Below are 25955 nucleotides of genomic sequence, written 5' to 3'. Positions count from 1 at the left end.
TTTCTACTGATGTGTCTGCTTGTTGATTTAACTGTCTTTCTTTCTGTGTACTTAGCCTATGTGTGTGTGAAAATAATTATGACAGTTTCACCTTCATCCTATTTAGATCATTATTTAAATAATGTACTTTCTGTTTTTTAAATCTTTTGGTTGTATTATTTCATTTTATGTTACATTCCTTCCTTGATGTCTATATGAATCATATAATTATTAACATAAACTCTTAGTATTTGCAGCATGTGAAATATTGTATTTACTCTATATATAGTACAGTTAAAAACATGCTCAACGTACATCTCCAAGCAGCTGCAGAATAGGTTGAATGTATCTTCTCTTCAGGATTATACACAGTAAACATATGCAAAGATTACAATGTCACAAGCTTTTATTACACCATGTATTCACACTTGTTTAGCCTCAGGGATGGTATACAACCTTAATGCCACTTTGTTACAAATTTAACTTTCCACGGTGGGAAAAAATAAAAATAGCAAAGCAATATATCTGTGGTTGTGTTAGAATGTGCGTTGAAAGCAGGCTTGCTTCTACCTGATTGTGACCAATTGCAATTATTATGGCAACTGTCAGTAATATATTTTAATAGTACTTTTTGGTTCATGTTGCATGTTAGATAAACTCCTCATTTCATCTTGTGCTTAGGAGGGCTATTCTCATTAATTTTTCTTTTAGATATTAGACCTTTGCCAGCCCCTCTCTCACTGCATCTTTTGCCTTTGTCTCGTGAGGTGGATCAGACCTCTCCATGTCCTTGTGTACTCACTCCCCCTCCCCCAGGACTACTTCTTATAATAAATTATTCTCTACACCACACTTAAGGCCTATAGACTTTCCATTCCATTGCACTGGGGTTCCACATTGATTGGGCTCTCGGTTCAAGTTCATTACGAACACAGTCAAATACCTCCATTAGACCTGCACATTTCCATGCAGGAATTTAGCAGGCCTAGGGACACTTACAGAAGCAGACAATTCAAACTGGACAAAAACACAAGCCTACCTTCACAAATCAAGACCGATGTATATATGTTTTAGTTTTCCCAGAGAGTAAATCTGTACAGTCTTTTAATAAACTTTAAAAAAAAAACTGATTTGGAGAATTCAGAACGTGTAACTGTCAGCAGAGGTGGTTTATGTTTAGTGATGTTTTAATATAAATGTCTCCTTTGTTGTTATTCATTTCTATACCACATGGACATGCAATCAGAATGTGTGGGGTCCTTATAAAAAAATACTGAAATCCAAGAGAGAAAGTGAAAATATACACATTTTTTGTCATCAATTTCAAAAGTAAATGTAACATTGGGTGCTTTTCATTGGGATTTCACCTTAGTTTTGCCCATGAAACTGTGTTCCCTTATGGTATTGTACAGTGAATTATTGTGTAGTACTGTGAAGTTGATAGAATATAATGATTATGCATTCATAGCTACCCTTCACAGGAAATAGTGTTCTGTCAGGGAAATTGGAATAATAAACTGTGTAGTATTTTTTTTGTTCATGCATGTTTAATTAAAAAGTACAGACTGTTAGTTATACAAACATAAATTGATAAGTCAGAAATAAATATTTCAAATGGAAACCAGAATATTTTTCTGAAAGTCCAAGGGTGATCTATTTCTCACTCCAGGTGCAGATTAAGAACTGTTCATACAAGGAATCCATTTAAATCCCCTATAATGGGTGGGTAACTATAAAGACAAGAAAACAACGGGAAAGGATTTTATTGAATGCATTGAACTTCTCATCACCTATATGAGATAAGAAAATTATGTGAGAGATTGTACACATGTTTTATGGAATCTATGGTAAAACATTCAAATGTGAGGTTATTCTACTGGTACAGAAACAGAAATGTAAACATTGAAGGTATAATATTGAAATGGAACTGGACTTCAGAGAGCAAAAAGATAAATATGTGCTGGGAGATTATTTATATGGAATAAATAAAAATATGTGTTAATCAGCTGCTTAAGTGTGTGACAATGGGAAATTATGATTGCTGAAGAGTGCACACTTTGATGAGAAAAGCCTGTAATTAAACCTTCAGTAAAATATATCCTGGAATGTGCTTTCTCTTCAGAAATGTTCACACAGTTCAATCATTTGTTTTGAATCTTCCATTCTTTGTTTTATTTCAGTAACATTTCTAGGTAACCCTATCATTCTGACTGCATGTGTGTGAATGTACAAAGGATAGATAGACAGATATACAGTAGCATGTAAATTTATGTGAACCCCCATTGCTATGGTTTTCACTGCTCCCTTTGACCTAATAACTAAAAGCACAGCAAGGCTGTTGCTGCTTTCATCTTCACAATGCACCATGTAAATGAAAAGCCATGGCCTCATTTTATCATGAGGGGGAAAAAGCTAAAATCTCCAGAATTCTTCCGTTCATGAAGGAATCTAATTTATGCAGCTGCTCTCATGGTTGGATTCCAAAGCATGTTGCTAATTTACTCAACTGGATCCTGTTCCTGATCAGTTGTCTGAGTGATGTGTGTGTGTGTGTGTGTGTGTGTGTGTGTGTGTGTGTGTGTGTGTGTGTGTGTGTGTGTGTGTGTGTGAAATAAACAAATACAGATAAAAATGTATATATACATATATATATATATATATATATATATATAGTTCTTCATTTTGATCTCAGCCCTTAGGCATACAGATTGTATAACTTGTGCTGTAATTGTACACTAATAAAAGAACTCATGACATAAGCCCTAGAATGACGCAACTTGTATGTGGATGTGGGATTGGAATTTCTTATTTTAGGAATCATAATATGTTTGTTGTTTATCTTGAATATTGTGGCTTATTGCAACTAAAGTAATAGTCAGTGTTTTAAAATGTGCTTTGTCCAAAAAGGATTAAATACTTGGTAATTTAAGAATGTACCCTTTTCTCTTGATTTTTTGCACTTGGGTTAAAGCTGTTCATATTAGTATTAACATAGATCAGATAGCTTGTATACTGGCCTAAACTGGAGTCGGAATCCTTAAGAGGATTACTTTAGAAATCTAGAAAATCTGTTTTTAAAGTAAATGCCCTTATAATAAATTGATCTGTAGCACAGAGGAGATGAAAACACGGGTTGGGTTTAATAATTAATTCCTGTGTTAAGGGTTTTGAGACAAGTTGATTGGCCTGAATTTTTTTATTCTGTTATGATACAAAGGGGTTGTTTGAAGTAATTTGTCCCTGAGAGAGCTCCAGAATCCCATACAAGCTTTGATTTAGCAAAGCAAATTTAATTTTGTTTGCTTTATGCAAACCAGAAGGGGCTGTGGTTCTCTCTGATTTCACTGGAGGGGAAAGCACACTAATGGGACTTGCAGAAATGTATGCACTAACAGAATTAGATTTATGCATATATTTAATATAGCGATGTAATATATTATGAACATTAGTTCAAAAGTACAAAGCCTTTCCTCACACAATTCCTTTGAAATGAGAACTTAAAATAATTGTCTATTTTGCTGTTTTTCCCTGCACTATACCTATATTGCATTAATACTGTATTTCATTATATATATTATAGAAAGCAATGTGTTTTCTGTTTTATATCTTGCCTAACACTCCAAGACCATTTGTAAATATGATCTGCTCATTCACAGGGTCAATGTTTCCCTCTATTTCTCTTTTCTCTCTTTTTCTGTGTGTTTGTATTTTCTTACCTTTAGTGAATGTCAGTAGTTGTTGTTTATTCTGGAGATTTTGATTTGCATTTCAAACCAGGAAAAGTGCTAGAACAGTCACTTTCCCTACGTAGCGTTTGGATCAAGGATTATAGGAAAGATAAATCAAATATGTATTCTTATCCTGCCTTACAGTTCACTGACTGTAGGCCCAGCATCTTTCCAGTGGCTGACCTCCAATTGTCAAAGTTAAATGGTATATGTTGATTCTTAAAGTGCATCCAAAACTGAACTATTATTAGTGCCAGAAATGTATTATTATTTATTATGATTATTATTATGATTATTATTATTATTATTATTATTATTATTATTAGTAGTAGTAGTAGTAGTAGTAGTAGTAGTAGTAGTATTCAGCAAAATAATTCATATTAATATATCAGAATCCTATTTTTGTTTGATTGTTAGTAGATGGTGTTTTTATCCAGTTTTTATCTATCTATCTTGTTTAGAGAAAGATCTTCACAGCTAACTCTGTTGGAATTTGCTTTGTCTTGGGTTAGCAAAAAGGCAAAATTAGACTGGTGTATATAAGATGAGCACCATGTGCCAGTGTGAAGATTCATATCTTCACTTACTGGGCTGGGGATTCAGTCTCCTGAACTGCTTTGCAGAGCACACACTCTGTGTTTCTGCTAAAGTGCAATATCCCTGTTAGTGTGTTTGTATTCACTGTTCCTAGATACAGGCACACATGCTGTAGGCCCGTCTAGCCAGAAGGGGTCTACATTATACTTGGTATCTCATGTCTGCCTAAACCATATTTTAAACACACGTGTAAAACAATACTTCGGATTATCCAGATTCTCATTTTGATAGCTGGTACAGACTAAACTGCGGGTGTAAAGAATTTACAGGGCTCTTTGTTTGTTATCAGTATTGCACATGGACTTATGTAATTACTACATAATGCTTTGATGGTCTCAGAATAACCTTATAGACATTAACTTTGCATAATTCAGTCTGTATTTAAGTGGTCAGTCAAGAATAAGGTTAGCTGTTAGACATTCCCATGCACCCTGTTGGTCCTTACTGTACTCAGAAGTGTATTTTTTCTACAAGTTGTATTTCTGAAAATACAATACATGGCCAAAAGTGATTAGAATATTTCAGCCACACCTATTGCTGACAGGCGTATAAAATCAAGCACACAGCCATGCAATCTCCATAGACAAACATTGGCAGTAGAATTGGCCGTACTGAAGAGTCGTACAGTTCATCAGATTTCTGCCCTGCTAGAGCTGCTCATGTCAACTGTAAGTGCTGTTATTGTGAAGTGGAAACGTCTAGGAGCAACAACATCTCAGCCACGAAGTTGAAGGCCACAAAAGCTCACAGAACTGCTGAAGTGCGTAGCTTGTAAAAATTGTCGGTCCTCGGGTTGCAACAATCACTACCAAGTTCCAAACTGCCTCTGGAAGCAACGTCAGCACAAGAACTGTTCATCGAGAGCTTCATGAAATGGGTTTCAGCTGGAGTGGTGTAAAGCTCGCCACCATTGGACTCTGGAGGAGTGGAAACATGATCTCTGGAGTAATGAATCACACTTCACCATCTGGCAGTCCAACGGACGAATCTGGGTTTGGCGAATGCCAGGAGAATGTTACCTGCCTGAATGAATTGTGCCAACTGTAAAGTTTGTGGATGAGGAATAATGATCTGGGGCTGTTTTTCATGGTTCGGGCTTGGACCCTTAGTTCCACTGAAGGGAAGTTGTAACGCTACAGCATACAGTGACATTCTAGATGATTTTGCATTTCCAACTTTGTGGCATCAGTTTGGGGAAGCCCTTTTCTGTTTCAGTGTGAAAATGCCCCTGTTCACAAAGCCAGGTCCATACAGAAATGGTTTGTCGAGATCTGTATAGAAGAACTTGACTGGCCTGCACAGAGCCCTGACCTCAACACCATCAAACACCTTTGGGATGAATTGGAACACCAACTGAGAGCCAGGCCTGATTGCCAAACATCAGTGTCACACATGAACAAATATTTAATTTAGGACAGTCATTAATAAATTATATATAAGTAAGCACAATGAGCATCTATGCAAAGTTAACTCTAAATTACACATGAATACGTATGATATGTGAGATCTTGAGGGTAACATTACTATGGTACCATATATATTTCGAAAGGGAAATGAAGTCTTAGACATTATTTAATCTAATATTTGTATTCAGTAAAAGAAATAAGGATGAAACGATAGTCTCTGTGGGAAGGGTTAAGGATTTCTTTCAATTTATATAGTGAAAAATAAGTATGACGGTGGTTTTGGATGAATGTCTTCTGATTGATAGACTGCTGATGATACCTCTGTGGACTTACAAGAGTTTATCATTATTAAAGCTTTTGAAACATTTGAAATGGTTGAGTAATCAAAAGATGTAATACAGTTATGAACTCACTCCAATGAGAAATTGAATTTTCACACAGCACCAATAAAGAAACTCATACTACCTGCTGGGTTTCTAAATAAATCACATTTTACTGTTAGTTCAGCCTACAATGAACAGCTCACCCTCAGATGAAGTCTCTTGTTCGAAGAAGAAATGTTTTGTCATACCAAAAATTCTTGTCGTAAGTGACATTGATGTTCGACCCAAAACGTTCCACACTAAATTAAATACTCTGTTGCTAAGCATTCACTGAAAGATAGTTAATCTTCCTTGATTGAAATGAGAAACCCATTTTAGTTTTGACTTTAAACCTAATTGACATTAGTTGATATTTTGATTGGTCGATAAAGACTTGGAGCTAAGGTCTCTTCATTTTGCTGCATGCCCTGCTTCATTTTTTAGCACTGAGTTTAATTAACACCTGTTTATCGCTAAGTTGTCTGTCTGTCACTAACTGGGGCATTTTTAATAACACATGAATTAAACATAACACATTTCTTTTTATTAAAATTAATATTAACTAATTCACTAAATCGTTGTCTTGTATGATATTAAAATGTCTTTATTTTTGCTGGGTTTTGTTTGTTTTAAATGTATCTTTCATTTTTGATCCTACGTCTGAACTATATATATATATATATATATATATATATATATATATATATGTATATATTTGATTATTTTGTCTTTTTTTCTATCATTTAGTCCCAGTCTAACCTGGAGAGACATACAACATCTGATTGCTAAAACAGCGAAGATTCCCAACCCGTTGGAACCAGGCTGGTGGATCAATGGAGGCGGCTATCACATTCATGACAGGTACTCTCCAACGTTCATATATACATTGCATTGTCTTCAGCGAATAGCCATAACTTAATGCTCTCAATAAATAGCTGGAAAATTTGTTTTATTTATTTATTTTACCTTTAAAAAATCACAGTCTTAACATTATTTCGAAATGTGGTAATAAGCCCCATCTTGGAAAAAGTAAATGTGGCACACTAATTGAGTTTGAATTGAAGCTACAGTAAGTTCTATGCATATGTATTACACATATACATGATAGAAATTGCTATTTAAAAACAAGAAACATTGATCAAAAATAATGAAACCATTTAAGCTGTACAGTACATAGTTTAGTGCCATTTTCTGACAAGGTGTAACTAATTGTTGATTTAGCAGAGGGAATGCAGTTGTAAATGTAGTATTCCTGCCAAATAAATTTAAAAGTATGACTGTCAATATTGTATATATCAATATATCAATAAACAGCAATTAGGCATTTCAGTTCATCATCAGCGTGAAAGTCTAAGGCTTGTCATACAATCTCATGTTCGATGATAAAGAAGTCATAAAGAAGTTCCAGATCAGTGGGACATTTACCACCCTATCAGGGAGAAGGTGCAGGAATATTTTATGCAAATGTGGTGAGAAAGGTGGTTCAGGAGACAAACTCAAACCAAACGGAAATTATCAGGGATCTATCACAATATTACATCTCAAAGGACTGTAATTGCAGCTCATATATGTGGATCTGTTGGCCATGGCAGGTAGGGACTTGTTTTTTTGGTTGTTGAATCAAATGTGTAGATGAAAAGGTGAAGTTCATATGAAGAATAATTGAAGAAGATTTAATTAGCTTTGTGGTTCTTATGAATCTTCTAGTCTGGCCCTTGTTAGAACTATGAGATGGATGGATTCCAAAGTATACCAGTATGTGTTAGGCAACACAAACCTGTGACCCTTGTTTACTAAGCCCCAGCTTTATCCCAAATGGCTTCCTCAGCAGGGTTACAATCTAAAGCAACAAAAACAGTTAAGTGTGTACAAAATCTAAGTTCTTGATTGGAAATCACAGTCTCAGACCTTAATCCTATGGTAGGAACTAGAGACAGCAGTTCACAGGTGAAAGCTGCACAGCCGGGAGGAGCCGAATAGGTTTTGCATGCATGAGTGGTCAAAAACCACTCCTGTGAGGTGATGGAAGCTATTGCAAGGCTTCAGGAATGACCTTGTTGCAGATTGTAAAGCCAGAGGAGAAACCAAACCATACTGATTGTTGGTGTATGAACACAATTGAACATTATTGAGCAATATAGTTACCTATTGTTGACAGAATGTATTGTATGTTAAATAGAAATACAAAGTACACCCCTTGCAGTGTTACTGTATTAAAAACATTGTATAAAGAAAAGTAAAAGGCTGGCATTTGAAGAAAGAGGACTCAGTGTTGTTAACTTTCAGGATCTTTGCTAAAGTTTTTGCAGAAGCTGTACATAACTGAGTTTATACCTACCATTTTAATGAGAATAATACATAAATAAAAATGGACGTAAAATAGTATTCCTGAGTAGCATTCTTTACATCCAGGAATCTGATTTAATAAATATATATACTCATATCCATGAGCAAGTTATCAAAGCCAATCGCATTAATCCTGACTACCAGATGAATACAGACATGCTTTGTGTCATAAATACAGTTTATTAAAATCTCACTTACATTATGTTTGTTGTATGCAATAGCTTGTATAGCTTCTTATATTAGTAAGGACTCCTGAATTGACATTGCTTGAAAAAACAGTAGAATTGCAAATACAGCTCAGCTACAAATAAACATTGATATGATATGATAATAAGGTAACATTGTGAATGCTGCTATAATTAAACTATACTGAGAAATCCGTGAAGTAACAATCGGCACTTTTGTATATAACTTAGAAACGGTAGAATGAATTATAACTATTTATAGTTTTTAATCATTATGTTAGATGTGCAATATTTTCTGCAAGAAATGTGATCTAGTGTGACAATAATGGTACCATTCCAATCCTACTATAGCATATCCAATCACTGTAGTTTGCCTGTTTACAAATCCCCCTAATAGAAATTATTTCATATATAAAACTATTAAATATAAACCACTGCTACTTTGACAAAGAAAGTGTAAAATCCTAATTACATCTTAATATCATCCATTCGTACTCATTGTGCCAGTTTGTCAGAGAGTCTGATACTGAAATGTAAGACTTGAATACTTGAATACAGTCAAAAACATCATAAAGCAAACTTAATCTCAACACAGAACAAATGTTAGGAGAGTGGGTTGTATTCGGTATTTAAGGAGATTTTTTTTATTTCGTTGCTCTGCAAGAAATTACAGGAGCTCCCACCTTTCAGAATGTCATTATCCATTGACAAAACTAGACAAAGCAAAGCAGTTTTCTAATAATCAGTGAAAGTATTGAAATGTATTTTATGCCATGTCTGTCTCTCACGAATTTAATAGCTATTAAGCTAAGGGCTTTTATAATCATTCCCATGATTTGGAAAAAGGGTTTAATCAAATTATAATGATTCCCATCACACTACCAGATATGTTGTAAAATAAATCTATTCCAACTGTATCTCATAGAGCTGGTAATCTTTTGTGCATATATTTTTTTTAAGTTTGATAAAAGAGACCATATGAAGAGATTAGATATGAAGAGATTATGATTCTCTAACAACGTGTAGAAGTTTGGAGGGCTCCTGTTGTCAGGTCCTTTGGGGTCCCTCAATGGATGAAAAGTGTTTTCAGTAATACCATACTTTATTTGGAGCCTGTTCACTGATTTATGTTTATTTTCACTACGATACATACTGTATGTATCTCTCCCTATTCAAAATTATTCAGTTATATGGCTCTGAAGATTGATCATTACATTACAGTATTTGAAAGGATTATTTTTATTTTTAAAATGAAAACACTTTTCTCTTTGTGTTTAATTTAGTTTATTTTCAAATATTTTTGTGCACTACTGCTCTACATCTGTACTTTGTGTTGCTGGTGCTAATGTTATATTTAAACCTTGCAAAAACATGATCTTTAAAAGGCCAAAGGACAAAATTAGACTTATTAAATGTGAGAAATATTATATTTCACACAGATTACATATATAAAGTTAGAATTGTCCATCTCATTATCTGGGATGTTTCACTTAAATATACACCAATCAGCCATAACATCATGACCGCTGACAGGTGAAGTGAATAACACTGATAATCTCGTTATCATGGCACCTGTCAGTGGGTGGGATATTAGGCAGCAAGTGGACATTTTGTCCTCAAATTTGATGTGTTAGAAGCAGGAAGAGTGTAAGGATCTGAGCAACTGTGACAAGGGCCAAATTGTGCTGGCTAGACGACTGGGTCAGAGCATCTCCAAAACTGCAGCTCTTGTGGGGTGTTCCTGGTCTGCAGTGGTCAGTACCTATCAAAAGTGGTCCAAGGAAGGAAAAGCGGTGAACCGGCGACAGGGTCATGGGCGGCCAAGGTTCATTGATGCATGTGGGGAGTGAAGGCTGGCCCGTGTGGTCCGATCCAACAGACGAGCTACTGTAGCTCAAATTGCTGAAAAAGTGAATGCTGGTTCTGATAGAAAGGTGTCAGAACACACAGTGCATCGCAGTTTGTTGCGTATGGGGCTGCGTAGCCGCAGACCAGTCAGGGTGCCCATGCTGACCCCTGTCCACTGCCGAAAGCACCTACAATGGGCACGTGAGCATCAGAACTGGACCACGGAGCAATGGAAGAAGGTGGCCTGGTCTGATGAATCACGAGTTCAAGGTGTTGACTTGGCCTCCAAATTCCCCAGATCTCAATCCAATTGAGCATCTGTGGGATGTGCTGGACAAACAAGTCCGATCCATGGAGGCCCCACCTCGCAACTTACAGGACTTAAGGGATCTGCTGCTAACGTCCTGGTGACAGATACCATAGCACACCTTCAGAGGTCTAGTGGAGTCCATGCCTCCACAGGTCAGGGCTTTTTTGGCGGCAAAAGGGGGACCTAATGTTATGGCTGATCGGTGTATATATATGAACAAATAATTTTGTTTACAGATTTTTATATCATGAAATAAATTCTGTTCCACATACTTTTCTCAGAGGTGGCGCTAACATATAAATACAGTATATGCCCCAAATCCTGGTAAAATATACTCCATTACAAGAAATGAGCAATGGGGAAAACAGATATTTTGGAACATCTCTTCCGCCATCCGTTTTAAACAGTGGAAATGGTGAATATGTTCCTGCTGGAGGGAATCGATTCATCCATACACTTGATATTGCCGATCAGCGCACTGGGTTCTGGACCTCCACAATCTTTATAAAGAGTGCCACGCTCAACAAGGTTAGGTAGCTTTAGCAATCTAGCAACATGAGGAGAATTGAGACCCAGCATGTGGAATTAAGCCATTTAGGCTCTGCATGTACCAAGCCTGTGCCAAGAATATAAGAGCTGCTACCAGGTTCACTGTCGCTTACTTGGAGAATACACTGTAACAGTGTCTCTACTGGACAAGGCGGCGATATGGTTTGCTTATTTTGGGAACAATACATTCTCCTTTTGCTATTCAACAAGATTTCTGGACCTGAGTACAAATGAGAAGACCTCAGAATGAATGGATTCATAAGGTTATTGAACCCAGAATGAAACGATGCAGGTGATGGCACACCACAATGGGCTGATCCCTGAGGGATGGGCTCCAGTGATGTGCAGGATAATTTTGGTAATATTCAAATAGACCCTGTTATCAAAATCATTTTAATTTACGTATGACAGTCTCTTATTTGCCTTTTTCAGAAAGCATTTATATGTTTTGCCCTGTTATCAGATAAGACAGTCATGTATTCTGGTATGATTCTCTAGTTTTAGTTCGCTTTCTTTTCATTCTTCATGGTGTTTCTCCCGCAATATATGACTTAGAGAAAGTCAGTGGACAAATGGTATCATAATAATCGCAGATAACGTAAATTCCACAATAATTGAAGCAAAAACAGAAACAAAGAAACAAAAAAAGCCATACAGTTCTGTTTCATCACCTTTAACATTCTATGTTTACTTTGCTGAAAATTACATCCATGCATCATGCATTATTCATCACCCTAATGGCATTAGTCACACTTACCTTTCATACAAATCTACTGACTTTTAAATAAAGTTGCATATGTTGTTTAATGACACCCTTATAGCATGTATGGGCCCAGCAGCAAATAAATATAATTCCTCCTTGAAGAATGATTAACAGAAATAAGGAGATTAGGGGTCTTTTCTGTAACAAACAATGAATAATGGACAGATTATGTTATAAATATGTCCCATGTATTTGCATATTTTTACACCTGAGGTGTTTGTTTTTCTGCATCCTCAAAAAAGGTCTAAGACAGGACTGACGACCAACTCTTTTTAGGTAAAATTAGATCTGGCATTTAATTTCAGGATCTCCGCCACCAATCTGTCAAGTCTTCATTTTGCGTGTGCCCCCCAGAACTGCTGACGCTTGCCGCTAGGTCTCGGTGCTTTCATCTTTCAGTGACAATAAACATGTCACCCCGCTGGGGTGAAACGCAATCTGGAATTAAATTTACTGCATATAAAATATGGTGCCACTTTTATTGGTTCAAATACTTGTCATTCATAATTTATTTGCTGTTGCAAGGCCTTCATGATGTAAGGCTGTTCTGGGGTCTTTCTGCTGCATTACAAAAAGAACTACTGAAAAAACATTTATATTAGTATATTCAGAGGATTTGATCATATTTTGTGGAGTAATAAAGTCAGTGTGGAACTGTCAAATAAGAAGAGACAGAACCTGGGTTTGGTCTGTAGGGCTTTCACCAAATCTTTTGTGCTGAATTATATCAATATACAGTACGTTTGTCCCTGCAACTGAAAGAGGTTCATTAGATAGATAGCTTCATTGTTTTATTATTCTGTATGCCATCATTTATATCATATACTTGCTTTGTTAAATTATAAAAGTTATATAGGTTTTTTTGATTACTATATGATAAACTGTGTTTTGGCCTCGATACAAAAAAACTCACCAGTGTATCTCTAAATCAACATATAGCTCCAGCTGGAAAAGACAAGGGTATGTATGATACAGTCCTACTTTAATATCTACAGTACACACATCAACATTGTACTGTCATGTAAGTATTCTTATTAGTGCAAGATGCAGGTTAGGTATTCTGTCACATAAAAAGACACATTTATAGCCTAAAATTTTAAAGAAAAATCGCATTGGAAAAAAAGTGGCACTCACTCAAACAAATTAGATTGTATTTTTTTATTCAATAGATATCTATAGGAATGTATAATGTGCTAATGTTTGTTTTAATTGGAAAAGGAAAATTCACCAATGTTCTTCTGAAACACAAATCCACAGATTTCACTGAAGTCTGTTTACAATAAAGGCTCTGCTTCTCCTTGCTGCTGCTTGCTAACTGGTGCTGATCCATCATAAAAAGAAATAAGCGACCCTGCTTCTTTCAGAATGGGAACCAGAGCAGATAAAGACAGGGCTAAGCAGGTTGGTCAGGTTCCAGGCAGAGCGCTGTGGAAGGGCTAGTTTGCCAAAAGCACCTGATCCCTGTACTTTGGGGACAGATCTCTCCTGGGAAAGAGTCTAATTTAGGTGTTTGTTTGTCAAATACATTTAGAAAAATTTGATGTTACTTAAACATTGTGTTAAATGTCTCACATCTCTCCAGCATCACTTGTGTACGTGATTGTGACTTTCAGAGATCTACATTTTTCATATATTAATTGTTTGTAAAATTAATGTTTTTGGTACACTGAAGCGTTAATGGGGTACATACTACAATTAGATCCTACTTGTAGGTTTCCATACTAGAATTCAGTCAAGTGCAACTTTTGGCCCCATTGTTTGGTCTTGTTTTACTTTGCACATTGTAAATATAAATAGTATTGCATTTGTATTAGTTTATACCTTAAATATCACTCCTAAAGGAATGCACATAATATCGATGTCATACTATAAAGTGTTATTCAAGATTTTTATATTTTCAATTTGCCTTCATTATTTAAGATTTAGAGTTTCAGAAACATTAATAGATTATAGCTGTTTTGTTTAATAAGGCAAAATAAAATGTGTGCTGCAAAATATTAAGAATCTGCTTATTGTAAACTATATATATGCAGTGGCTATAGGAAGTATTCACTTTTTCACAATTATTTGCGTTACCACCTGAAAGTTTGATTCATTTAAAGGGGATTTTCCTCCCTTTGATTTACACAATCTATTCAACACTTTCAATAGGCAAGATCATTTTAATTGTGAAAGAGACAATTGAAAGAAACAATGTCTAAGCAATATCTGTCCATTTGCACTTGGCTGCTACTTACAAATACAAATGTGAAGACATACTATGTAAAGGACATGATCATATTATACCAGTACTGTAATGTAAAAAGACCTTGGCATTGTGACAAAAAATATCCCTTCCTAAATGTAGCACAGGCCACTTTGGCTTTGCCCAGTTCAATTAGAAGAATCTCTCATCAAAATAAAGTCCTTTAAACAACCTTCAATCCTTTACTGTGTCACTTGTAGCATTGCACATGAGCCAGCAAGCTTGCAAGGGCTAAAACTACTGGCAGCTCCCAAGACTGCTGTAATACAATAGATACACTTTCATCTGCCTCCGAATAGTTTGCTAATTTAATTCATAAGCTAAAATAAATCTTTCCCTAAACCTAGTTGTAGTATGAATTTGTGATTCATGTACTTTGTTTATCACTGTTTATCTTTTGCTGGGACTGCTAAGGTCTTAACTCTGCCAGGTCTGATCCAAACAGCATTCAATACAAGCATAATACATTACACTAAGTCGTGGAGAAGTTATTGAACCAGATGTTACAGAAATCCTTCTTGAAGTCTTGGAAGCATTGTGCAGAGAGGATAAGATAATAACACTCTTATATTTATTGCAGCTGCTCATATCATAAATCTGCCCCCCACCATGCCCCTCCCTCACCAACACACACATATTGTTCTCTCAGTTTAAAGTTTGGATGAGAACACAAAACGGTAAAGCAAGTACAAATCTCTTTGAGAGAGTTGTTCATAATTATAAAAGATGCTGGTCCCCCTGTTACCCATGAACTGTCACTGATGTGCTCACTGCTCCTGACTACACAGAGAGGGTACTGTAGTACATAAAAGAATACAGCAGGGGATGCCCATAGAGGATCGACATGAAAGGTTTTTTCTGTGTACCACATTACAAACGTGCTTTGTTCTATTTAAAGGACATGTCTAACCTATGTTGTAATCTTTTCAAAATCTTGCATTTAATCTCTATATGAACTGCTGGTTGTCATGTATTGGGGATCGGCAGTGGGACTGTCAAAGCTGGCTTGTGCTGGTGCTCCATCGATAGTATAAAAGAAGACTTAAAATAAGTGGAATCTGTCTGCTTTCTTCTATGTGTACGGTATTTATATCACAGTATGTATAAGAAGGGTTTAAAATGTTCAAGAGTCACTGTGCAATAATCAAAGAAGGATACAGTACTCATTCTTTTATTAAAATACTTATCTTCTTGGCCACTACAACTGCTCAGTTTCATTTCAGTTTCAGTTGTGTTTCTCTGCTCCCCAATAAATCACTGGAACTGTTACATATGAACTGTAGATGTCAGAGGGAAGTGTCTTTTCGCACCTGTATTCCTCGATCACCGTATATATAGTATGTGTACCATTGACAGAATTCTTATCAAAAACCATATTCACACAGAAAAGTTCGGGATCATTATTGTTACAGATGTCAAATCTCATTTTTGTTTTGAACCTATTTCCACACAGCAATGAGGCAGATTCACTGCTGACGGTTTCCCAGTCTAAACCTACACTAAAGTGGGCATCATCACACTGAAATATGTCACTAACGTTCAGTGATGATAAAACACCAACACCCCTGATAATAACTGCTGTGATGTGGATAATACTGTTCACTATATTTGCACAATATCCGCAATAATATTAATAAAAAAGATTACATGGCTTTCTGAGGGATTTGACATAAAGAGCAGACAAAAAACGAGGCATTCGAGAGGGCTGCGGTGTAGGGATACAGTCCTCTCTGAAGGTACTATTGCAACGTTGTCCTTGATGGCTGATGGCTCTGAATTCTGATATGTTTGAATTATATTTTGTCTAATTTCCCATTTTTTTAAAGCCACCTGTGTATATGGTAAGTACTGCACTAGGTTCTGCATCAAATGACAACTTTTGCCAATTACATCATTAACAAGCTTAATATTGGCCATGGGCTGTATGTATGTACAATAATGTGATTTCACTGAGAGTTTTAAAAGAAGCCAGAGTTAACCAAAGGGATTTATTTTTCTATGTATATATATATATATATATATATATATATGGAGGGGGTGGAGGGAGAGAGAGAGGAAAATATGTTAGTAAAGTGTTTTGTTCTGTATTATATTAGTAACCAAATACCTTTTCACCAGCCTTGAGGGAGACCCTAACATAAATAAATATGAGATGTTTTAAACACAAAGTACATGTCTGAGACTCCATACAGGAACAATTTACATCAAGAAAAATACATTTTACGACTGAAATTGCACCATCAAGGAGCAGCAACATGAGGTGGCAATGTCACAGGCGTTATGTGGCAACATCAAGTGTGTCTGCTTCATACCAGCATTGCCCATTTACACTGAAAGTGATACAGCATCAGTGCCACCACAGACATACTAATTTGCTTCTGTGTGAATTGTGCTTAATACATTAGTTTTTTTTTTCTTTCTGAAATTGAATTTTAGATTTTAATCAGTAGGACTGGAGATGTGCCAAAATAATTAACCAACTTCTTAATTGCTTTGAACTATGTATGCAGTATTTTTTTTTTTTTGTAGTGAAACTTGCCTTGAGACAGTCCATGCTTACAAAAAAGAGGGGGGGGGGGATAAATAATTTTACAGTGAAGCTGATTTGAAAAATATTATAAAGTCATATTAATAATATTAAAATAAACCTATATCATATGGTACTTTAATCACATGGCCAATATTAAATAGTTTTAAGTAAGTAAAATAAAGAAAATTATTAAAGAATCAAATAATGAATAAATACTAGGACCACCCACCTATGTTTCCTTGGGTTTGGATACAGAAGGTGAGGACTGTACTGACTAATATTATGTAGCACTTTGTTTGACCTCAAAACTGGCTGCATCTAAGCTACTATGAAAGATGTCTACATCACTTCTGAACTGCAGACAATAAAATATAATTTTACCATAACCTTCCCTCTTTGGAGAGAAAACAGAAATAAAAATATATAGTGCACACTTTATTGCAGGAACCCTTAACCTCCACTGCCATCCAAGGCAAGTTATTGATGGATGCCCAGTGTCTCCTTGTTTTTAATTGCTCATAAATTCTTGATCCAGTGAAATACAAAGTTCTCCTTGTCCTTACTGTAGCAGGGGTTAGAGAACGGTCTAACACTAATATGACAGAGGCAAGACCAGGGGAAGATTTTCGTATTTTTAGTGTCACAAGCAGCATGCGTCTATGCATAATATTATATGGCCTGTTGGTTTTCTTTAAAGGGAAAGCACCCTGTCTCTGTGTGTTGAACAGCATCAAGAAAAAGTCATTTTGCAACTGTAAAATCTCCCACAATGCAAAAATTCAGTGCACTGTAAAACTGTTAAATATTTGATTACAAAATAATTCCATTCCACTATCTTGTGTGTACAATAAAGCTTAGCAAGGATTCTGTCTTTAGTATTTTGCCATTGTTTAAATCATATTAGTAGTACAATTAGAAGTACTACTATACTACTACTAATAATAATTAATTAATTAATTTGCCTTAGCTACAACTAATTGTAAAAGAAAAGAAAACATCAACATTAAATTACGTCTGGAAATTTGGAAAACAAATTCCAAACTCTTTCTTGATGGCAGCATTCCATTACGCAGATGCAAAAAGCCTCTGGCAGATGGAAAGAACCTACCAAGTAAGAAATTAGGAATTTGCAGGTTGGTCAACATTTTGATTAAATCTGTGCCTCAGTTTGTAGATGAATGCAACACTGTGGAGCTTAAAATGTCATCATCAGACCCAATAGTAACATGTTTAATATATTGCTCTTCATGTCTCTGTAACCACACACTTCACATTCACCAGACATGCTTCAACATTGGAAAGTTAAGCAAAATGTGGGGGAAAGTTTGTAGCTGTTGTTTTAGTAAAAGACCCTTTTATACATGACGTTGTATATGTACAACATCTTGTTATCTAGAATTATTTTATATTCTGCCTCAAAAATTTAACTAATTAACTGTTTTGAGGGTTTTATATACATAACTAGACATACATATATAGGTATAGATAGATAGATAGACATACATACATACACATGTATATATTTATGTATATCATCACATCAACTATGTGTCCACAAATGTTTTTTTTTTTAATCGCATATTTGCTATGCTATGTGCTGTACGTTCAAAATCAGTAAACTATCACACTTCTGGATTGAATGGGGAAAGAAATGAGTCCCTAGCATAAGGAAATCCACTGGCTAAAAGATTAAATCCTGCTCTGATTCTTTGACGCTTTTGGGGGGGGGGTGGTGGTGAGGGTGCAATGGACAAAGGCGGCTGTCTCTCCTTCCCCAGTAAATCCGTATGTGCCCTGCTGTTTTCATTTGTTTTTGATCTGCCTCATTAAAAGACTATTGATGGCTCTTACTATTGTCCATGCCTAGGTACTGATTTACAAGCACCAAGCTCTGACCGTGCTGAGATTAATGAAAGCTCATGTAGTTTACAATTACCCTCAGGTCCTTCGGCCATACATGTTGGGTTTTGTGTCAGGGTCAGGTGCTTCTGTGAAAAAAAAAAAACTCCAAAGCAGGCTTAAACCTGGGAACTTTTTAATAGGATTGAGTTTGTAATAGGATTGTACAGCCTGACCGAAAGTGTACTGTTGGGTAATGTAAGGGGTCAGAATGATCTCCTTGCTAATGTGGCTCCTATTATTCATTCTTTTAAAGAGCTATTAAAATATAATTGCTCCACAATTTACATCCTTGTTAATATAGCTCCGGATAATTTATTATTTTTTATAAGCCTCCTTTTGTGCAGATAAATTGTAATTTTCTTAGTCATGCAGAAAAGAGCTTTCCTCAGAGTGTAATTATTTAATTATCCTTGGCCACCTTAAACCAGTTTTTGTTCTTCTTTATTTTTTTTGAGATATAACCCTTGAGCGTGTGTTGAACTGTTAAATACTTAAAGGTATTGCAATTTAAAAAAAATATACATTGAATATGTGTTTATATACACACACACACACACATGCACGCACATGCACACACACACACACACACACACACACACACGTATATATACACCTGTGTGTGTATGTGTTTTATGTTCTGTGTCCTTAACCATCAATACCTGGGTCTGTTCTCTTGTCATGTCTTTATTTAATTGGAACTAATAAAGATCAATTTAAGTATTTAACTGCTTTGTAGAAATAGTCCTGCAGTTGAGTGGATTGGAAGAGCCATCTTTGCCCTCTTGTGTTTAGTCTTTGCTGCTGTCAGACTCTCTTTATAGTATAAACAATTGACTGGGTCATTCAAAAGAGTGGGCAAAAATGAAGACATTGCGGTGCCATTCTGTTTTTTTTTTTAATACAAACCCATGCCCAAACACACACACACACACACACTAGGGAAGCAATAGTTTTAGTTTTAGAAATTGAATTCAGCATACATTGTACAAAACTCATTTTCAACCATTCCTTTTGTAACCAACAAAATGACAGTTAGTTGTGAATGTAAGAATGAAAAAATACTAGACAATGATAGTAGAAAACAAAAATCTAGAAATAGTCTCAATTAAGAAATTGTTAAGTGAGTTATTGAGAGATTACTAAGTGAATTATAGAACATCATGAGTATCCTAAAAATTGAAGTATTTGATTTTTACCAGCCTTGAGAACAGCTGCAGCACAATGAAAATGCATGTACATCACATTAGCAGAGTCTTTCATGGGTCAGCTGCATAGTGTATCATAAACCTTAAAGTGTATAGAAATGCTATGTCCAACCAACTGCCTCTTATTCTTACTACTTAAACATCCAATAAAAAGTCATTCTATATATTTATTTTCCATGAAAATGTGACCAAAGTTTCCTTAAAGATGTCCCACCTGTGATTAGTGAATGCAGTTGACCCCTGATCCCATAAACTCTCCTAAGGGAAGGGTAATTCCATGTTAGATGTGAGACACCATAATGCTCAGATGTGTTTCCAGTCTGATGCCAAATTCAACATCTAATCTGTTTTTTTTAATCATACTGTTCTATACATCATTTTTATGCCATTAATAATACATATTCATGCAAACAAAAATGTCACTTTACGCAATTCATTAGTGCATGTAGGGGCATCTGAACGTTAGTCTTCAATGAATGTAATTCCGGTCTCTGAATTGAGCAGTGACAGACACTCAATGCAACAAGCACTTCAATGAATAACGACAATGATGACTTTAATGCAATTTACTTAGATAATCAACTAGCACTGCTTTTAATGAGCTCTGATTGACTGTATTTAGTAAATGGAAAAGTTGTACAGCACAAATGTATTCAAGGTTTTGTTGAATATGTTATTGAAAGTTATATAATCACTCAACTTTAAATAACTTTTTGTTGGATGTGCATTGGATAGTTGTGTCATCAAAAGTGCAATAAGACAGACCCCCTAACAATATGTCATGAAATCAATAAAAGACTTTCAAAATCTCAGGATTTCAAAAGAAAATATATGCTATGGGAGGTATGTGTGGTATTTTTAATGTGATTAGAAACAGTTGTTTTGCTGAAGATTGAATAAGCTTAATTTGGCGTAGCTGGTTTGTCGCTCTGTGTGGGGGGCTGTGTGGTTCAGGTGCTAGGAGCTGTGCCTCATATGGTGATTTGGATCCAAGTGGGGGTCTGAGACCACCTGTTTCATACATTTCCTAAAACCACCATATGACTACGATAAATACATAAATAAACAAAATATTATGTGGACCTGAACTTCTTGTGCTCAATGCAGTCTTCTTCATAAATTAAAAGCAGGTCTTTGAACCCAACTGTTCTGAAATACTGTCGTACAATTTTAAAGAATGAATATATGTAAATAGTCTGAAAAAAATACTAAACCAGAGCAAATATCATCCTTTACCATTGTTAGTGTCCTGGTGTCCTTGCCCATGTGTTTTGCTTTTCCATGAGTAAGAAGTATCTGCTAATTTGCCCTCTCTTCAATAGTGCGTTTTACTAGAAACTTTAATGAGCCAAAGGGGGAAAAAAGAGTGTTTGTATCAAACACACATGCAGCCTTGTGACCTATTTATAATTTCATCATTTAGAGGTTGTAAAACGTAAGCATGTGGGTAAAGGTTACAGCCATTTCTCAGGAAGAAAGAACCCCCCCCCCCAGTTCTCGCAGAGTTAAAAGCACCACTCTGTGGCTTTCCCCACTCCTAGTTTAATTTGCTCCATTTCTGAACAGCTCAGTGATGGCAGTCTGGTTCACTGCCTCACCATACTAATGAGACTCATCCATCTGTCTCCATCACTGCCAGCCTCTGCTTTCTGCTGGAAGTCAGAGATGAACGCTCAGGACAGGTCCTTTCTAGGCTGCAGTACTTAATCATCTCTAAAAGTGCTAGATGGCCTTAGGCAGTGAAGGCAACAAACATTTAACCCCAGGTTTGTCAGTTCCAGCTCTTCCACTTCCCTGTGCTGAGCATGTCTGCGAGTGAATGTTCACCCCCGCCTCCCCTCCCCTAATGTTGCTTCCCTTTGGGTGCTGTAGGGTAAACGGCAGTGAGAAGTAAATATATATTGTGATCTTTGTACATATCCCATCTGGGAATTAAATCTAACTGTACAGAGGCAGTCTCAGTTTAACTCTTTGCTTGTGTGGCTGCGTGTTCTTGTATTATGCTGTTAGAGCATTTTCATTGTGGCAAGGCCTCTAATTTATTTTTCCACTCCATCTCCTGCTCCATATGTCTCTGGAATCTGCCTTTTTTCCCAAGGCTCATGTTAGTATAAAGCAATTGTCTGGAATGTGTAAGAATTAAGTATCCCATCATTCAGGCTAGACATGCAATTAGAAGAGTTGCACCAATTTCCAGCACTGAGACCCTGTCACTTTAATTTATCCTCCCTTTCGCACATTTAGGGCTTCCCTGGGTTAAGGCCAAGGGTTTTATATAGTTCCAGGCAGTAGATATCTATGATTTAAGCTGGGTGGAGGGAATCCTGTTTTGAAGATAATAGGATACAGTAAGGATAAGGCATGATAACCAATTACATGTACATACAGACAGACAGACAGAGAGATATATTCATATCATATTCAAATAAATTGCAGATGTATATTCAGTATATTTTTTACATTAATAAATTAACATGTATGATTATCAGAAAATATCTAAATACACAATATATTTTATTAATACCATATCAAAATAGTTATTGTGCTGTCTCTGAAGTTAAGTTAAGAGGTTTTAGGAATCCATCCTGATTGCCATTGGGTATAAAGGAGAGGAAGCAATCCAGTCAGTACCATTCCTTGTCATGGTGAAAGTCAGAGAACTGCACAGGGATCACAGGCAAAACCTCATTAAGCTGCACAAGCCTGGGAGAGGTATATACAATACATAAGAAAAAGTATGTCCCTATTATACCCTACATCAAGAAGAGGTTCAAAGCCAGTGGGACAGTTATTACCTTTCCAGGATGATGGCACTATATATATATATATATATATATATATATATATGTATATTACACACACCGGTTCAGGAATATAACTCAAATTACGTGGGATATTTTTTTACTGCACTTTAGAATGCAACATATCGGAAATAACCATTCAATGTCAGTTCTGTGAATCCATGGTAAAGTTGAGCCAGATTTAATTTATTTTATTTTATTTAATGATTTCAAATTTAGAAATATATCTATTTTTGACCGGTATGTTGTTGATGTACACAATATTGATAGGCAAACAGGCTTCTTATTTTTATTATATATCTAAATCTATACTAAGTGTGTGTGTATATATACACTCACCTAAAGGATTATTAGGAACACCATACTAATACTGTGTTTGACCCCCTTTCGCCTTCAGAACTGCCTTAATTCTACGTGGCATTGATTCAACAAGGTGCTGAAAGCATTCTTTAGAAATGTTGGCCCATATTGATAGGAGAGCATCTTGCAGTTGATGGAGATTTGTGGGATGCACATCCAGGGCACGAAGCTCCCATTCCACCACATCCCAAAGATGCTCTATTGGGTTGAGATCTGGTGACTGTGGGGGCCAGTTTAGTACAGTGAACTCATTGTCATGTTCAAGAAACCAATTTGAAATAATTTGACCTTTGTGACATGGTGCATTATCCTGCTGGAAGTAGCCATCAGAGGATGGGTACATGGTGGTCATAAAGGGATGGACATGGTAAGAAACAATGCTCAGGTAGGCCGTGGCATTTAAACGATGCCCAATTGGCACTAAGGGGCCTAAAGTGTGCCAAGAAAACATCCCCCACACCATTACACCACCACCACCAGCCTGCACAGTGGTAACAAGGCATGATGGATCCATGTTCTCATTCTGTTTACGCCAAATTCTGACTCTACCATCTGAATGTCTCAACAGAAATCGAGACTCATCAGACCAGGCAACATTTTCCCAGTCTTCAACTGTCCAATTTTGGTGAGCTTGTGCAAATTGTAGCCTCTTTTTCCTATTTGTAGTGGAGATGAGTGGTACCCGGTGGGGTCTTCTGCTGTTGTAGCCCATCCGCCTCAAGGTTGTATGTGTTGTGGCTTCACAAATGCTTTGCTGCATACCTCGGTTGTAACGAGTGGTTATTTCAGTCAAAGTTGCTCTTCTATCAGCTTGAATCAGTCGGCCCATTCTCCTCTGACCTCTAGCATCAACAAGGCATTTTCGCCCACAGGACTGCCGCATACTGGATGTTTTTCCCTTTTCACACCATTCTTTGTAAACCCTAGAAATGGTTGTGCGTGAAAATCCCAGTAACTGAGCAGATTGTGAAATAATCAGACCGGCCCGTCTGGCACAAACAACCATGCCATGCTAAAAATTGCTTAAATCACCTTTCTTTCCCATTCAGACATTCAGTTTGGAGTTCAGGAGATTGTCTTGACCAGGACCACACCCTTAAATGCATTGAAGCAATTGCCATGTGATTGGTTGGTTAGATAATTACATTAATGAGAAATTGAACAGGTGTTCCTAATAATCCTTTAGGTGAGTGTATATATATATATATATATATATATATATATATATATATATATATACTACATATCATACTCATGTAAAGTTTGACAAACATCATTATCCCAAAGGATCCCCAGAAAATGTTGCTTTACAACCACAACTGTCACTTTTAATTTAACATTAATTACTAATATTCAACAACAGCTGCAGAGTAATTGCAACTCTGGAATCTGAATTGATTTGTCTAAAACACATGGAGAAGGAGGAATGAAAGAAAACTTCTGTTGCTGGAGACTGATGATTGCCCCCTCACGTCCACACCTTTAAAGCTGACCATGGAATTAAAATGACTGAGTGATGCAGTAAACGTGTTGCCATGGAGCCTTGTGATAAAAACATTATGTCATCAAAATGGACTGATTTTAGGGAAACATGCACCTGCTATAATTGATAACATAGTCAGTGAATATGTCTTTAACCTTTTAAAGGTCAAGCCCAACTGGATATAATCATTCCTGGTGTATCTTAATGCCAGTCCAGTGTAATTTCCCTGTATTGTTCTCCCTTTTGACTTAAATGCATACTAATAGTAGTTTAGGTTCTTTAATTATGTACAGAAAAAGAAAGCAACTGCAAATGCCATTATATACAAAGGGGCTCTATTGAAATCCCAGTAACGCTTGTACAAACCCATTATATCCATTGGACATGTGCCTGCATTACAGGGATTAAAACATTGCCAGAAGTGGGGCTGGAGATCAAATGTGGAATTGCTATGCTTAGCTTTAAGAAGGAAATTGAAAAACCTGGCCCTGTCTTGTATTCCAGCCACTGCTTGGTCTCAATGGTGCATGAAACAGGTGTAAAGGAACACTTTTTACAACGACTGATAGATTCAAAGAAAAGCATTTTAAGTGGTACACCTACTACCTAAAGAAGAGTGCTGTAGTTTGCTGTTGTTGTTGATTAAGTAAACATTGTGAACAATACTTCAACCAGAAGTGTTTTTTTTTCATTCTATATCTCATAAAGATATCCTAGTTGCAGATCTGAAAGATATTAAAAGATGCATTATGATTCAACATGTATTATTAAATCATTGCATAATGGAGGTTAGGTTGTCTGATATAATCTTTTTTTTTTCTTGTGGGTGAAATCCCAGAGTGATTAATCTGATAGAAAATGACAGAGCGATATTTGAGCATGGTCATGTGACACCACCCAATAGTACTTTTATAAATTTAAATATTCCAAAAGCACTGTGGCATAGGTTATATTTTTAATTATTTGTGAATGTCTCTGCGATATAAGCATCACTCAATTTATTTGTATGTGTGTGCTTGTGTGTAGAAAGACAAAAATAAATATAATAACCACAAGAATTATCTTAATATAATTTCTCTCATGTTTTTAAGAATGTCTGTTTGATAAGTACCCTAATAAGGTGCATTAATTTGTTTACCTTACATGAATTCCAAATGGATTCTCTAATAGAGTCATCTAATAATCTAATAGATATTAAATCATGCAGCATAGTTACGTTCAAATGTTTGACCCTTGTTATGCAATTAGTGCTGATAAGTTGCTGTAAAAATGAGCTGGTCCTAGTCATTTTGTATGGGGTTTGTAATATCACCTTATCAGTGATACTGCAAGCTGATTGCTATGCCAACTGATCAG

General features: G+C 36.1%; 1 protein-coding gene across 1 annotated transcript in view; it reads left to right on the top strand.

The window, feature by feature from the left end:
* Positions 1-25955, top strand: part of LOC136748666 (PC3-like endoprotease variant B) — a 272976-nt gene that overhangs the window by 204394 nt on the left and 42627 nt on the right. Inside the window, exon 13 of the mRNA XM_066702614.1 lies at positions 6820-6933. Within this exon, the coding sequence (XP_066558711.1) occupies positions 6820-6933 (114 nt within the window). The remainder of the gene's footprint in view (positions 1-6819; positions 6934-25955) is intronic.

The sequence above is a fragment of the Amia ocellicauda genome, chromosome 1, assembly GCF_036373705.1.
Source record: "Amia ocellicauda isolate fAmiCal2 chromosome 1, fAmiCal2.hap1, whole genome shotgun sequence".
Taxonomy (NCBI): domain Eukaryota; kingdom Metazoa; phylum Chordata; class Actinopteri; order Amiiformes; family Amiidae; genus Amia; species Amia ocellicauda.
Note: the sequence above shows the minus strand (reverse complement) of the source record. Positions and strands in the feature narration are given on the sequence as shown.